Source organism: Odocoileus virginianus, chromosome 9 (genome assembly GCF_023699985.2).
Source record: "Odocoileus virginianus isolate 20LAN1187 ecotype Illinois chromosome 9, Ovbor_1.2, whole genome shotgun sequence".
NCBI classification, from domain to species: Eukaryota; Metazoa; Chordata; class Mammalia; order Artiodactyla; family Cervidae; genus Odocoileus; species Odocoileus virginianus.
This window is the reverse complement of record NC_069682.1, coordinates 5,736,647-5,751,676: the sequence shown is the minus strand read 5'-3', so window position 1 is coordinate 5,751,676 and position 15,030 is coordinate 5,736,647. Positions and strand designations below refer to the sequence as shown.

The 15,030-nt window shown below is 39.5% G+C and overlaps 1 protein-coding gene and 1 long non-coding RNA gene across 3 annotated transcripts in view; one reads left to right on the top strand and one right to left on the bottom strand.

Annotated features, from left to right (window-relative positions):
• The window catches only part of SPTLC3 (serine palmitoyltransferase long chain base subunit 3), a 155,973-nt gene that overhangs the window by 82,916 nt on the left and 58,027 nt on the right, over positions 1-15,030 (bottom strand). For both annotated transcript variants that reach the window (XM_020892013.2, XM_070471898.1), the window contains exons 3-4: positions 13,487-13,641; positions 12,706-12,854 (exon numbers count right to left, since the gene is read on the bottom strand). In XM_020892013.2, coding sequence (XP_020747672.2) covers positions 12,706-12,854; positions 13,487-13,641 — 304 coding nt within the window. The remainder of the gene's footprint in view (positions 1-12,705; positions 12,855-13,486; positions 13,642-15,030) is intronic.
• Positions 2,768-13,497, top strand: LOC110136354 (uncharacterized). The gene is made up of 3 exons (XR_002313614.2): positions 2,768-3,080; positions 12,606-12,867; positions 13,412-13,497. It is a non-coding gene; the product is annotated as an uncharacterized lncRNA (long non-coding RNA).

The following is a 15,030-nucleotide window of genomic DNA, read 5'->3' as shown; positions in this document are numbered from 1 at the left end:
CTGTGCAACCATTTCTGATCCCACTCAATCCTTACTTAGCAAACATGCTTATATCCTCCTAGTTCTAGTAATAAATCTTGATAAACAACTCATGCAACTAACTGTACTTCGCAATTTTTACCATTATGAACCTCCCTGATTTTGTAGTCTGGTGGAACAAAATTCAAGTGCTTCTTAAATCTGTGTCTCCTGGGCTATAGGCCTCAATTTGGCTGGAATAAAACATTTTGTTCTTCCTATAGATTACTGATTCTTTCTATCAGCAAATGGAAACAAAAGCTTCCCTCTAGTTTGCCCGAGTCTAACCTTTCCTGAATTTGGAAATTTAGACCAGCAATGTGTATCAGAATAGACTCAGAGATCAGAATCAAACTGCTTCACTGACTTCTGGTCTATCCTACTTACTTTGCAGTTTTCATTCATAGGCTCCATCCCCCAGGTACACGTGGTATTCACTCCACACAAGGTTAAAGACTATTCCACTTTGGAAAACTTTTGACAATGTGGTCAAGAAAGTCAGCTATGCTAGCGTCCAGGGGTTCCCAAAGTGTCGTCCCTGGAACAGCAGCATCAACGCCACATGGGCCCTCCTGGGGACATGTTAGAAATGCATCTCAGGTCCTGTTCCAGACTGACTGAATCAGAAACTCTGGAGGTGGGGCCAGTAATCTGTGTGTTTTCAAGCTTGGCAGGTGATGCCAATGTGAGCGAAAGTTTGAAAAACACCGATTGAGGTAAAAAAAAATCCACACAACCTGCGGCAGAGACCCTCCAGTACACTGAAAAAATATGGTCAGTCTTATTCAATGGCAGCATCTCAGAAGCACGGTAACTATTTTCATAAGACTATGCCTTCATCTTGTGGACCTTTAAGAAAATAACTCAAGAAATATGAGATCATTGTGAAAAATAGAAAACACTACCCAATAAAATATAGCCATTTTTATTAACGTAGATATTCATGTAAAACATATTTTAAAAAGTGGATTAATGACTTGTCCTATGTTCTATGGACATACAACTTGTTCTATTCTTTTAATAATGTATTTTCTTTCTTTAAATTGAATTATAGCTGGTTTACAGAGTTGTGTTAATTTCTGCTGTATAGAAAAATGATTCATTTACACATGTACATACATGCTCTTTCACATTCTTTTCCATTATGATTTATCACAGGCTATTAAATACAGTTTCCTAGGCAACACAGTAGCACCTTATCCTTCACCAGTTCTGTGTATAGAGCGTTTGTGTCTGTTAAGCCCGGACACCCCCCCCCCCACCCTTCGTCTCCCTTGGCAACCACGTCCGTCCTCTGTGTCTGTGAGTCTGTTTCCTGCTTCATATATAAGTATACAGTTTCATTAACAATATATTTTTCATTTTACAGAAGAGAAGATTGAGTACTCGGAAGGCATACAGCTCATCTCAGGGCCTAGTTCGTTAAAATGAAGGACTAGGATTTGAATCCCAGCAAGCTCATCCCAGAGACTTTCCTCTCAATCATGGTGCTGAGTAACTACCTTAAAAGTCTGCATGACTAATTAATATTATGCTAAACAGATCTACCAAGTATATCTAATCAATTTCCTATTGCTGGAAATTCACTTCTTTCATTTTTTTCTATTAAATATAATTCAATGATTATTCTCAATCATACCTCATTGAACACCTTCAAATTTTGCAAAGCCAACTGTCTCAAAATGGAATTGCTGAGTTAAATAGCTTATTGTGGATACATTTTCAAATTGCCCTACAATTTATTCTATCAACAGTATAGTATGTAAGGGTGCCCTTTTTCTTTACTCTTTTGAAACTATGGGATCTCATTTTTTATCTTTTGCCAATGAAGTAAAAGATGCTAACTCTGCATCTTCATCACTTTTTATTTAAGGGCAGAGTATTTTTCACAGGCTCATTGGCCATTTATATTTATTTTCTTAATTGTCCACTTATGCACTGGATCTACTTTTAAAAATTAAAGTTTCATTTAAACCAGACCATACATTGAGAAAAGGAAACAAATTGTCCACATGGAGCTCTATGAAATTTCATAAAGAAAATTCACACAACTGCATCAAGATAAACAAACAAGCAAACAGTATGAACAGCTTCTAGGCCATCCCTTTGCGCCCTCCTTGATCACCATCCACCTTCCCCAAAGGTGCCGTATGCATTCTAAACAGCGATATTGCCCCCAAACGGCTGAAAATTGGTTTTTGGAGGGAGGATACCTTACTCTACTCTATGTAAAGCAGAGATATCCATGCACCACATAAACAAATACAGTGTCTCTGTGCTGTTAAAGTATCACAGAGGAGGTGATGATGAAAAAGTGGGTTGAGGAACATCACACTGTCCTGATTCTGAAGTGTTGTCTGCTTTGAAATTTGTCAAAATCTTGGCCCACTTCTTAAACTGGGATGTTCTCTTTCTTTTGATTTGTAAGAGTCTTTACACATTCCTGGACTGAGCCCCTGGTGGCTCAGACTGTAAAGAAACTGCCTGCAGTGAGGGAGGTGCTAGAGACGCAGGTTCGATCCCCGGGTCAGGAAGATCCCCTGGAGAAGGGCATGGCAACCCACTCCAGTACTCTTGCCTGGAGAATCCCACAGACTTAGGGGCCTGGGGGGCTACAGCCCACGGGGTTGCAGAATCAGACACGACTGAGCGACTATCACTTTCACTTTACACATTAAGAATATGAATATCTTGTTATATAGGGGTGAATAATTCTTTCTAATTTTGCTCTTTGACTCTTAGTTGACATTGTTGGGTTTTTTTTTTTTTTTTTTTGGTACAGAAGTTTAAATGTTCCATTTTCTTGTGTCTTTTGCCTTGGAGTTTCTGGGAAAGCTATTTCTGATTCCCTGAAGCACAAGCTCATAGTAGACTACTGTCTGAATCAGGTTTGTGAAATCCAAAGGGCGGAGAGCTGTGGCTACTGGTGGGTTGGGAGCAGCTTGTCTCTCCAAACAGGAAGAGTCCCTGTCTCCGATGGACCTGAGCAGCTTGCGTTGCAAGGAGTCAGCCTGCACATCATTTAGAATGGATCCCTGCCACATGAGCGGGCATCCTGCCAGGTGAGGTGAGGGCAGCCAGAAAGACTGGAGGTCATCATGGGTGGCAGGACTGAGGGTTGATAAGTGGCTGCTGGAGTCTGAATGCTTGTGTTCCCCTAAAATCCATACGGTGAAAACCTCATGTCCTGAGTGTTGGTGTCTGGAGGTGGGGTTTTGTGGGGTTTCGAGGATGGAGCCCTCATAAATAGAATTTGTGCCCTTACAAAAGAGGCCCCAGAGAGCCGGCCCCTCCCTTCTGCCACATGAGGAAACACAAAGAGGTGTCGGCAGCTCAGAAGAGGGCCCCACCTGCCATGCTGGCTCCCTGATCTTGGACTTTCAGCTCCCAGAACTGTAAGGAATGCACTCATTGTCTATGAGTCACTCCGTGTGTGGTATTTTGTTACATCAGCCCATGGACTAAGACACAAGCATTGCTCTCATCAAGGGCGCTGCAGACTGACGTTTCCAGCAGGGCCTTACCAAGGAGCGCAAAGCAAGTGCATGTTGTACTTGAATTGTCTGAGTAGTTTCATTCTGTTCCGTTGGTCATCCATTCATCCATTTAGTCATTCATTCACTCAGTTTGTTTCATTTATAGAGTTATTTATGGTGACTGTTTTTGTTTTTACATACCATTGTAAACACATTAGCAATTTACCTAAGCGCAGCTTATTAAGATACAATGTGTGAGGCAGGAATCTGGATGATTTCTTTATATGATCAGCCAGTTATCACAAAACTAATTAAGACATAATTGATCCTTTTGGAAAAGCTGGACTGATTTGAAATACTGTTCTTTTTCTTATACAAATGGGTGGACCAAACTGTGCCTGTCTCTAGAGCTTCAGTTTAGATCCACACTGCCCACTCTTTTTATTTATGTCATGGGATTGTGTTTAATTTACCTTTTCAATTAGGGAAGAGATGATTGAATTATAATAATGAGATGTTCCCTTCTAAGATACTCATATCTTTCTGTTTCTTTCAAGTATTCTTTTAGGTCTTTTATAAAAATCTTATAGTTTTCTTCAAATAGGTTCTAAACATTTTCAAAATAAGCTTATCCCCTAGGTCTGTGCTATTTTCCCTCATATTTATTAATAATATTATTTTCCCCAGTATGTCCTCTTATTGATTGTGGATCATGGACTTACTGAATTTTAAAAATTGTCTTTTTTGAATTTAGGTCTTTATTGAATTCTTCATTAAATATTTGTTGTTTCTGATAAATGTTTGTTAGTTTACTATGTAAAATGGAGGAAATTAGACTAGGACCCCATCCCTCCTGCCCCACCACCCCTCATCTCTACAATAGTCTTGAGAACAGCCCCTTCTGAGGGTCACTTTAGTCCTCAAAAATCAAGGCTTAAAAGCTAGAGAAAGAAGCGACCGGATAATCTGTTCACCTCTTCTTTAAGTGCACATTTATTTCTTATTTTGTCACATGGTAGTTATTCAGTGAATATTATTGACATAAAGAATAAAAAATTAATGAATAATTATGCTACCTAGTACTTCCAAAGGTTATTAAAATGGTCGTAAAAATGCATCTTCATCTTTTCTCTGAGTTCAAAGTGAAAGCTTTTGGTAACCAGAAATTTCATCACAAAGTGTAGTCTTACTGTTTGAAGTAGATTTTTTTATTCCATTCAAGAATCTCCTATTTTTATTCTATTAAAAGTTTTATAAGGAATGGATACTAAATTTTATGACTGCTTTAATGACATCTATCAAAATAATCATGTTTTTCTTCTTGGGTCTTTCAAGGTTACAAAATGTCTTACTGAGCTAACTATCCTTACAGTCCTGAATAGAACTACTTGATCATGGTATTCTGTTATTTAACTGTGCTGTTCAATATGCAATGCAAATTTCTTATATTTTTTCTCAAATAATATTGCCTTATAATTTCCTTTTATGAAATGTTTATTTGTTTGTCAAATTTGGGGATCAGGGTTATGCTAGCTTAGCGGTGGACGACTCTGAGTGGTCATCAGAATCACCTCTAGTGACAGTAAAATATAGGGGCCTCAGCCCAACAGAAATACTCTTCTCTAATTTATGTTTCTGTTTTAATCTTTAACAATTCAATACTTCTGCTTTCCTCTCATCCCTTGTTCCCTTGACTGGTTAGTTTACTAGCTTCAGTGTTACTACTTTAGTAATGTAAGAATACACATTTTCCTCTGAGTACACAACTGTTTGGATCCTATGATGTTCTCACAATTGTTAGTTTCTAAATATGATGCCATTGTGGCTTCATTTCCACATTGATCCAAGAGCTACTTAGGAGAGGGCTTTAAAACTTTCAAGTGATTTTTAAAAAGATTTAATTTCTAATTTTGGTATTAATTTTTAGTTTTATTTCACTGTGGTCCAAGAATGTGACCTATGTAGATTTCATTTTTTGAAATTTAATGAGGTTTGTGCATAAAATATAGCAAATTTTTATGAAAATTAAGTTAGTATTTAAAAAGATGATATCTACTGGTAATAGTTTTTTTTCTCCAAGAAACATGAGTTTTATTTTATGGTATATAATATCATATTCTGCAGCCTTTAACAACTTTCCCTATTTCCTTTTTTTCAAAACAATTTTCCTGAAAACTTTTTTGTTCTCCTTTTTTATTAAATTTATTTTTTAATTGGAGGAAAACTACAATGTTGTGTTGGTCATTTTAAGTTCAGCATTCAATACATAATTATTAAACTAAACTCAGTAACTATATCATCAATGTCTTCTTTGTGTTTATTTTTTTGCCTTCTTCATTTTTCAAAGACTGGAAGTTACTTTAGGGTCTCTTATCACTATTTCATTTTTTATTTTTCTTGCTTTTGTTTTTAATCAGGCACATTAAGTTGACCCACATGATTTTTGAAACCTCCTAGGATAATTCATTATCCTACTAATTTTCAGTTTCTATAGAAGAATTAAGAATCATCTATGTTTCTGTTGTGTTACTTAATGCACAGTCTCTAGGAGCTGCATTGATCTTCATTATGAAGAGGCTCTCCATATAATTTTTATAAGATGAATCTCTTATGTTCAATAATTCATGCATTAATCTTAACTTTCCTTAACTGCTTTCTTTTCTGTTTGCATTTGCACCACACCTTTGGTCATTTATTTATTTTTCAAGTTAAAGTTTATTCTTTTCTTGAAGCTTAATTTGTATGAAGGAAGAACAAGCAATTCTGCACATGCTTAGGGTGACTGCATCAGTGTCTTCCACTGTTAAATCAATATATTCAAACAAACTCATCCACATACAGCAAAGTTAAATAGTTCTTTTCAGGAAAGAAATTTAAAAATCAAACCTAGAAATATCTTGCATAATAAAAATAATACTGCTGGGTTTTTTTTCCATTTCATTTTTATTTATTTAGGCCATGCTGTGAAGCTTATAGGATCTTACTTCCCTGACTAGGTATCAAACCTGGGCCCATCAATGAAAACATTGAATCCTAACCACTAGGCCTCCAGGGAATTCCTGAAGATATTACTGATTGTTTGATGCTACTACTCAGACATTACGAACAAGTTTTACACAATTCTCAATCCTAGTGCTAAAAATCTAAATAACTGTGTAGTGTTAGAATCCTTTTCTAAATAAATTTCAGTAGTTATTCCAGCTACTTTTCAGCAAAGACAGTTATCTACAGACTTTCCAGCTAAAAATTTGAAGGCAAACCACCTGAAAAAGAGTACCAGTCTCAGCTCTTAATAGACTGTTCATTCCAGAAGTCCCTAATTCAGAGCGTAATGTCACACACCTAAACTCAAAAATGTCTAATCTTTCACAACACATTAAAAATATTGTTAAAGAAAAAGCTAGACTGTAGTGACCAAAAATGTTGCATAAGGCACACAGTTTCAAGGAGACAGACCAGATCAGGGAGCATTCTAACAAAACCCACCACTAACATAGAAGATAGGAATTGAAAATGGGTCAGAGATTTTAAATGCTTGAATGATGATTTAAAGTTGCCATTTCACTCTGTCTCATGTTTAGGACATTTAAAAAAGTCACAATCATCCACTCCCCTCAGCCTGTGAAATGTTAAATCCACCCACGAGAGGGTCAAAACCTTCCTTTACTCCATGTCCCACTGTCTTTTAGTTGTTCAGAAAAATAAGCAGCAGCACAACATTTTACATCTTAAAATATCGCTTGCAGTCCTGTACGTATCTGTCTGGAAATGTGTCATTTCCAGCTCTGCTTTGGGCTGGTTTCAACATTTGTAGGTGCAGATTTGGCAGACACCCTACTCTTGGGCACTTTTCACTGCTCCTTCCACTGTACCGACCTCTCTCTTGGGCACGGAGGGTGTTTTAGTGTTGGTTGCACCAGGGAGGTGGAACCAGGTGTCTGGTTGGGACCAATCTTCCCATTTTTTCACCCTTTAGAATAGCTTTCATTGAGTTGTATTTGTTTTTGATTAGAGCCCATAACTGAGTTTAGTTTTTGGCTCAGTCTTTTGCTTTCAGTAAGCAAATATGTTCTAAGTGTATATTTGTGGTCAACATATTTTGTGTGATGTTTATCCTTTTACTACATTTTAAATATTTCCTCTTGATTTCTTTTTTGTTGAATTTTTCTATTTTGTAATATGATTTCTGTGTTCTTTCCCCCCTTGAATGTTGGAAACTATTTTGAAAAGTTAAGTTAATCACTTAAGAAGTATCTTAAGCTGAACTTTTATTTTGGGTTCCTCAAGAAGCTATTTCAGTTACTAAAAATTAAGTCTCTATATTTCCAAAGTGTTGTTAGTCTATTGGCCCTGCTAACATTTTCTCAAGTCTATGTGGTATACATTTTTCAAAAGTTACTTGTATTTCTTAAATAAATAGCATTCAAAACTATATTACCAATTTGTACCTGCTCTGTTCAGGTTACTATTAATCTTGCAAAACAATTTTGAATGTACCCTGTTTAATCATATATTTTTTGACTGCTTACATTCTTGTTTTCAGTTCTCTTTGCTAAAATTACTGTGGGTGGCTTTTGTTGTGCTCTCTCTCTGTTTACTTGGAAGTTGTTAAAATTTTCTTCTGAGCACTTGAGCTGGAGAGCTTGAGGAAACAAGTGAACATTAAAAGCCCAGCAATTTGGAAGGATGAGCAGGTGGGGAAAGCGTGTCGGCTGTAGGCAGTGCAAACATGGTTCCTCACCTCTGTCTGGTTTCTCTGGGTTTGCTGAATCTGCAGAATCAGGGACCCTTGTTCTGGATCTGTCTTCACTGGAAGCCTGTGTCAGGCTGTCTCCGTAAGGTTCTGGTGGCTGTGACTGTCTCTGACTCCATGTGTCTTTTGACAGGGGTGTCCTTCCAGGCTTGTGGGAGACTCAGCTCTTCTGAAGGAGGAGAACTTTTCATCCTCTTCCTGCTTATTTCTCCAGCCCTCATGCCTCAAAATAAAGATACAGTGTTGGGACTTCCCCGGTGGTCCAGTGGTTAAAAACCCATCTTACAATGCAAGGGTTATGGGTTTGATCCCTGGCTGGGGAACTAACATCCCACATACCATGGAACAACTAAGCCCATGAGCCTCATCTACTGAGCCCACACACCACAACTAGCACCTGTATGTCACAACAAAAGATCCCATGACGAAGATCCTGCATGCTGCAACTAAGACCTGATGCAGCCAAGTAAATAAATATTGAGAAAAAATGATACCATGTGTTTCCTAAGAAATCTGGAAAACACTTATAGACTTTGGAGTTCTAACTAAGTACTGAGTATGTGGATGAAAATGTATTCAATTTGAATGGCGATTTATTGCACAGTTCAGATCAGTCGCTAAGTAGGGTCCGGCTCTTTGTGACCCCATGGACTGCAGCACACCAGGATTCGCTGTCCATCACCAACTCCCAGAGTTTACTCAAACTCATGTCTATTGAGTTGGTGATGCCATCCAACCATCTCATCCTCTGTCGTCCCCTTCTCCTTCTGCCTTTAATCTTTCCCAGCATCATGGTCTTTTCCAGTGAGTCGGTTCTTCTCATCAGGTGGCCAAAGTATTGGAGCTTCAGCTTCAGCATCAGTCCTTCCAATGAATATTCAGGACCGGTTTCCTTTAGGATTGACTGGTTTGATCTCCTTACAGTCCAAGAGTCTTCTCAACACCACAGTTCAAAAGCATCAGTTCTTCGGTGCTCAGCTTTCTTTATAGTCCAACTCTCACATCCATACATGACCACTGCAAAAACCAAAGCTTTGACTAGATGGACCTTAGTTGGCAAAGTAATGTCTCTGCTTTTTAATATGCAGATTTTTTAATACGTCTAGTTTGGTCACAGCTTTTCTTCCAAGGAGCAAGCATCTTTTAATTTCGCGGCTGCAGTCACCATCTGCAGTGATTTTGGAGTCAAAGAAAATAAAGTCTCTCACTGTTTCTATTGTTTCCCCATCTATTTGCCATCAAGTGATGGGACTGGATGCCATGATCTTAGTTTTCTGAATGTGGAGTTTTAACCCAACTTTTTCACTCTCCTCTTTCACTTTCATCAAGAGGCTCTTTAGTTCTTGGCTTTCTGCCGTAGGTTGGTGTCATCTGCATATCTGAGGTTATTGATATTTCTCCTGGCAATCTTGATTCCAGCTTGTGCGTCTTCCAGCCCAGCATTTCCCATGATGTACTCTACATATAAGTTAAATAAGTAAGGTGACAATATATAGGCTTGACATACTCCTTCCCTGATTTGGAACCAATCTGTTATTCCATGTACAGTTTTAACTGTTTCTTCTTAACCTGCATACAGATTTCTCAGGAGGCAGGTCAGGTGGTCTGGTATTCCCATCTCTTGAAGAATTTTCCACAGTTTATTGTGATCCACACAAAGACTTTGGAATAGTCGATAAAGCAGAAGTAGATATTTTTCTGGAACTCTCTTGCTTTTCGATGATGTAGTAGATGTTGGCAGTTTGATCTCTGACTCCTCTGCCTTTTCTAAACTCAGCTAGAACATCTGGAAGTTCACGGATCACATACTATTGAAACCTAGCATGGATAATTATGAGCATTACTTTGGTCGCATGTGAGATGAGTGCAATTGTGTGGTAGTCTGAGCATTCTTTGGCATTGCCTTTCTTTGGGATTGGAGTGAAAACAGACCTTATCCAGTCCTGTGGCCACTGCTGAGTTTTCCAAATTTGCTGGCATATTGAGGGCAGCACTTTCACAGCATCATCTTTGAGGATTTGAAATAGCTCAGCTGGAATTCCATCACCTCCACTAGCTTTGTTTGTTGTGATGCTTCCTAAGGCTCCCTTTGCATTCTATGATGTCTGGCTCTAGATGAGTGATCACACCATCGTGGTTGTCTGGGTCATGAAGATCTTTTCTGTATAGTTCTTCTGTGTATTCTTGCCAACCCTTCTTAATAACTTCTGCTTCTGTTAGGTCCATACCATTTCTGTCTTTTATTATGCACATCTTTGCATGAAATGCTCCCTTGGAATCTTTAATTTTCTTGAATATATCTGTAGTCTTTCCCATTCTATTGTTTTCCTCTATTTCTTTGCATTGATTGCTGAGGAAAGCTTTCTTATCTCTCCTTGCTATTCTTTGGAACTTTGCATTCAAACAGGTATATCTTTCCTTTTCTCCTTTGCCTTTTTGCATCTTTTCTTTTCTCAGCTATTTGTAAGGCCTCTTCAGGCAATTGTTTTGCCTTTTTGCATTTCTTTTCCTTGGGGATGATCTTGATCCCTGCCTCCTGTACAATGTCATGAACCTCCGTCCATAGTTCTCAGGCACTCTGTTTATCAGATCTAATCCCTTGAATCTATTTCTCACTTCCACTGTATAATCATAAGGGATTTGATTTAGGCCATACCTGAATGGTCTAGTGGTTTTTCCCTACTTTCTTCCATTTAAATCTGAATTTGGCAATAAGGAGTTTATGATCTGAGCCACAGTCAGCTGCTGGTCTTGTGTTTTCTGACTGTACAGAGCTGTCCTTGGCTGCAGAGAATATAACCAATCTGATTTTGGAATTGACCATCTGGTGATGTCCGTGTGTAGAGTCTCCTCTTGTGTTGCTGGAAGAGGGTGTTTGCTATGACCAGTGTGATCTCCTGGCAAAACTCTGTTGGCCTTTGCCCTGCTTCACCTTGTACTCCAAGGCCAAATTTTCCCGTTACTCCAGTATCTCTTGACTCCCTACTTTTGCATTCCAGTCCTATCATGGAAAGGACATCTTTTTTTGGTATGAGCTCTAGAAGATCTTATAGGTCATCATAGAACCGTTCAACTTCAACTTATTCAGCATTACTGGTTGGGGCATAGACTTGTATTACTGTGATATTGATTTATTGCACCGGTCTTTTTAATTGCTGGTTTTTGAAGCCCTTCTGCCAATTGGTTCTCCAGGAGTGGCATGTTTCATGAATGGCAAACCCATTTTTAGTAGATTTACATCTGATTCTTAGGCCTGAAACTGACCTGGTGAGCCCTGGGTTTATTATCCCAGATGGAAAACTGTTTAGTAGAAAAGCTGAGCAAGACTAGGAGTGACCACAGCTGCCACTGTGGGCACATCACTGTGTCACTGTTGTCGTCACTTTCCTCCTCTGGAAGATACGAATAACACTACTTGCACTGCCTCTACAACACAGGTTTGGGGAGGCACAAGTGAGATCATATAGGAGAAGACAATGGGCCAGGAACAAGCTGCTCCCTCATTCTCCCAGAAGTGTAGGGAGCAGAAGTTTCCTTCAGATTTTACTCTTCTAAGAGAAAATTGTTTCAGCTAAAAGAGAAATAAAAAGGTTGTTGGCACCACCTTTCCCATTCATTCATCATTCATCCATCTGTTCATTCATCCATTCATTCATTCAACACAACAGTCAACAAGACTCATTCCTCCCTTCACAGGAGGAGCAGAAACAGGCAATATTCAAGTGCAAAAGTGATGGTTATCACTAAGAAAAGTAGGAGAAAGAGCTATATCCAAATAAGAAGTTGTTGTTTAATGGGTATGACGTTTCTGTGATGCAGAATGAATAAGTTCTAGAACTCTTCCCTACCACATGGTGCCTAGAACAGTCCTGTACTGTGCTCTTGATACACTTGTTAAAAGAGTAGACCTCAAAATAGAAAATTTCTAGGTGTACTAGGCAAGAGTACTGGAGTGGGTTGCCATTTCCATTATATCTCAAGGCATAACAAACCTCAACAAACCTGTTTAATAAAGCTGGCATCATTGACTCAATGGACATGAGTTTGAGCAAACTCTGGGAGATAGTGAAGGACAGGGAAGCCTGGTGTGCTGCAGTCCATGGGGTTGCAAAGAGTTGGACACGACTGAGTGATTGAAAAACAGCAAAGCTGTTTAAGAAAAATGGAGAAAACGATCCAGAAAAGGACCAAATGGAAGAGGTATGATAGCTGCTTTTTTCAGATCACATAGTCATTGAAGAATCATTTGTATTTATTCTGGAGAAATAAAATCTTAATAAACTGCCTAGTATGAGCATAATGTTTGAAATTTTCAAAGAGACCATAATATACCTTTTTCTTTTTGTGTTTTATAATAGCTTTTTGTGGCACACAATCTAGATATGATCTAGATTTGAGAAGTAGACACAGGAATCAGGCCTAACTGGAAAAAAATTTCAGAACGGTGAACGTACATACCCATTTCCTGTCTTGTGCTGCCCACGCCGAGGCCATAAGTCTCTAACACCTCCTTTACTGTGCTCATGGATTCATCGTACTTGGCTGCCAGGCCAAGGAAGTTATAGGAGCCCATATTGATGACATCTTTGATGACTCTTCCAGTAAACCTGCAGAGAGAAGGTCAGGTGAACACACAGGACTTTTTCATTCAGTATCATCCTAGGGTCCTGTAAAACACTACCAGAAAGAGAGCTTAGGCTTGGCCTAAATCACATCTTTTCTATTTTCCTTTTGATTGGCCTTGTCACCACAAAATAATTTGCCCTTGGAGGACAGTAACTCCATCATGAATCTGGGCAGAGCACTGGGAAAAGGTAGCCGGGCCACAGAGTATTACCCAGCTCCGATTTTCCTTGGGTGCTAGCTTTCATGACACCTTGGTTTAAATTGCAGCAAGAACTTTCTATAGAGAAACAGCCATGGTCATCACGGGCTCCTTCACCCGGAACTAGAAGGGTACATTTTGTCAATAAAGCTGAAAAGGACTCTTTATGGCTGGCTCTGTGTATCCTGCACCTTCTGCCGCAGATTTCTCTTAATTGCAACACAAATAAGCTGCCCTTGGCAACTTAATTACTGTGACTTCCCCCGCTGGCATCATGAGGGCTTGCAAAGGGCTGAATGATGGAAGACCAGCTGTTTCATTGCTCTGTTTTTCTTTCAGATCTGTAATCTGGCATCCTTGCTAGAATTTCCTTGAAAGCATTTTCTTTCAAGCCCTCCCAGGTGGCTGCCTCACCTAAACGTCCAGTTGTAGTCATCTGTCACCCTTTCCATCACATCGAACACAGCTCCCGGGGCACTGCAGATGGGCCGATTCCAGTTGTCTCTGATTCTCATGTAAAGGTTCCGCGTATAAAAATTCTCAAAGTTTTGATACAGTGGCACAAAATCCTGTTATAAGAGAGGCAGAAGTTTACCTTTGGTCTCTCCCTTTTTGTAGTTCATTTACAAATAAACACTGAAAGATGTGGAGGAGCCATGAGAATACTCCATCTGCAAATATTTTGAGCAACGGTCTCGGGTAAGGGGATGGGCTGGGTCCACAAATAACTCTGTGAGTCCTTCACCTCCAAGGAGCTTTCATTTTAGTGGGAGAAGGAACACCTGTGGCAATTAAAGGTATCAAAAATGACAGCACAATACAAGTACCTAAAAGAATGCTGGAGACAATGAATCCCGGTGAATTTCATCCAAAATGTAGCAAGAGGTATTTATGTCTAAAGCAGTTTAGTTGGAAGAGAACTGGATGGATGATAATTTGGTCTTAACTTTTTTTTACCATGAACAGCCCCACTCAGAATGTGTTTAGAAACGTGGATGAACTTGAATGGTTGGATCCATTGGCGTATCTGCTGGCAGGCGAGTGAGGGCGTAGACCCTGAGTTTGAGAGCTTCTGGAGGCATTTGGCTTCTCCCAAAGTTGAAGCAACAGCACTGTTTTGCTGTATCAAATGCCATCCATGCCCGAGGGACCTGCAATCCAGGTGAGGCTCAGAGCAAGACATTTTTGACTTTGTCATCTAACTCTTAAACTAGAACAAGGTAGAAAATGCAAACCTTAGGCAAAGTCAAGTAGTTTGGGTGTTTGTAAGGTTTTATCCAGAGGAGGAATCATGTTTTGCCAGAGGAGTCAAGATGGCTTTATGCAGGAGAGGATTTGGAGATGGTCACTGACGGTGGGATGAGATTACGATGGGTAGGTATGCTTGGAGGGGACACTCAGGGTAAACCGGTCTCTTTGCTGGAAATGTAGGGTATCCTTGAGAAGAAGGAGCAAGAATAAAACATGATGGATCCTGCCATTCTTTGCTCCAAGCTTATAATGGCTCACGCTTCACTTGGAGTCAAAGCCAAGGTTCTGATGGCCTGGCTCTGTTGCCTGAGTTCCCTACCATTCACTGTAGTGTGGGTGAGGCTGCTGTATCTGCTGGGCACAGAACGTGGGAGCCTTACACGTGCCCATGAGAAACTCAGACGTTACCCTGGGGGAGCAAGGAGCCCCTGAAGACTGGAGCAGTGAGCTTCCTGCTCCCCTCTCATTTTCTTTGAATTCTTTCTTCCTTTTATAAAATGGAGTTTATGTCCTAAAGGCACAAGGAGGATGACGGGGAAAGGCTTTGAGGAAGGGCTTCTTATGCTACTAATCTGGCCTTCTCATCTTCTGAGATGGCCCAATCAGACGGAAAAAGATAGAATCTGCATCTTTTGATGGCTGCTGGCTGCATCCCTGACACAGCTTTTTTCTGTTATTTCACTTTTTGGTTTTTAGTGACAATGGCA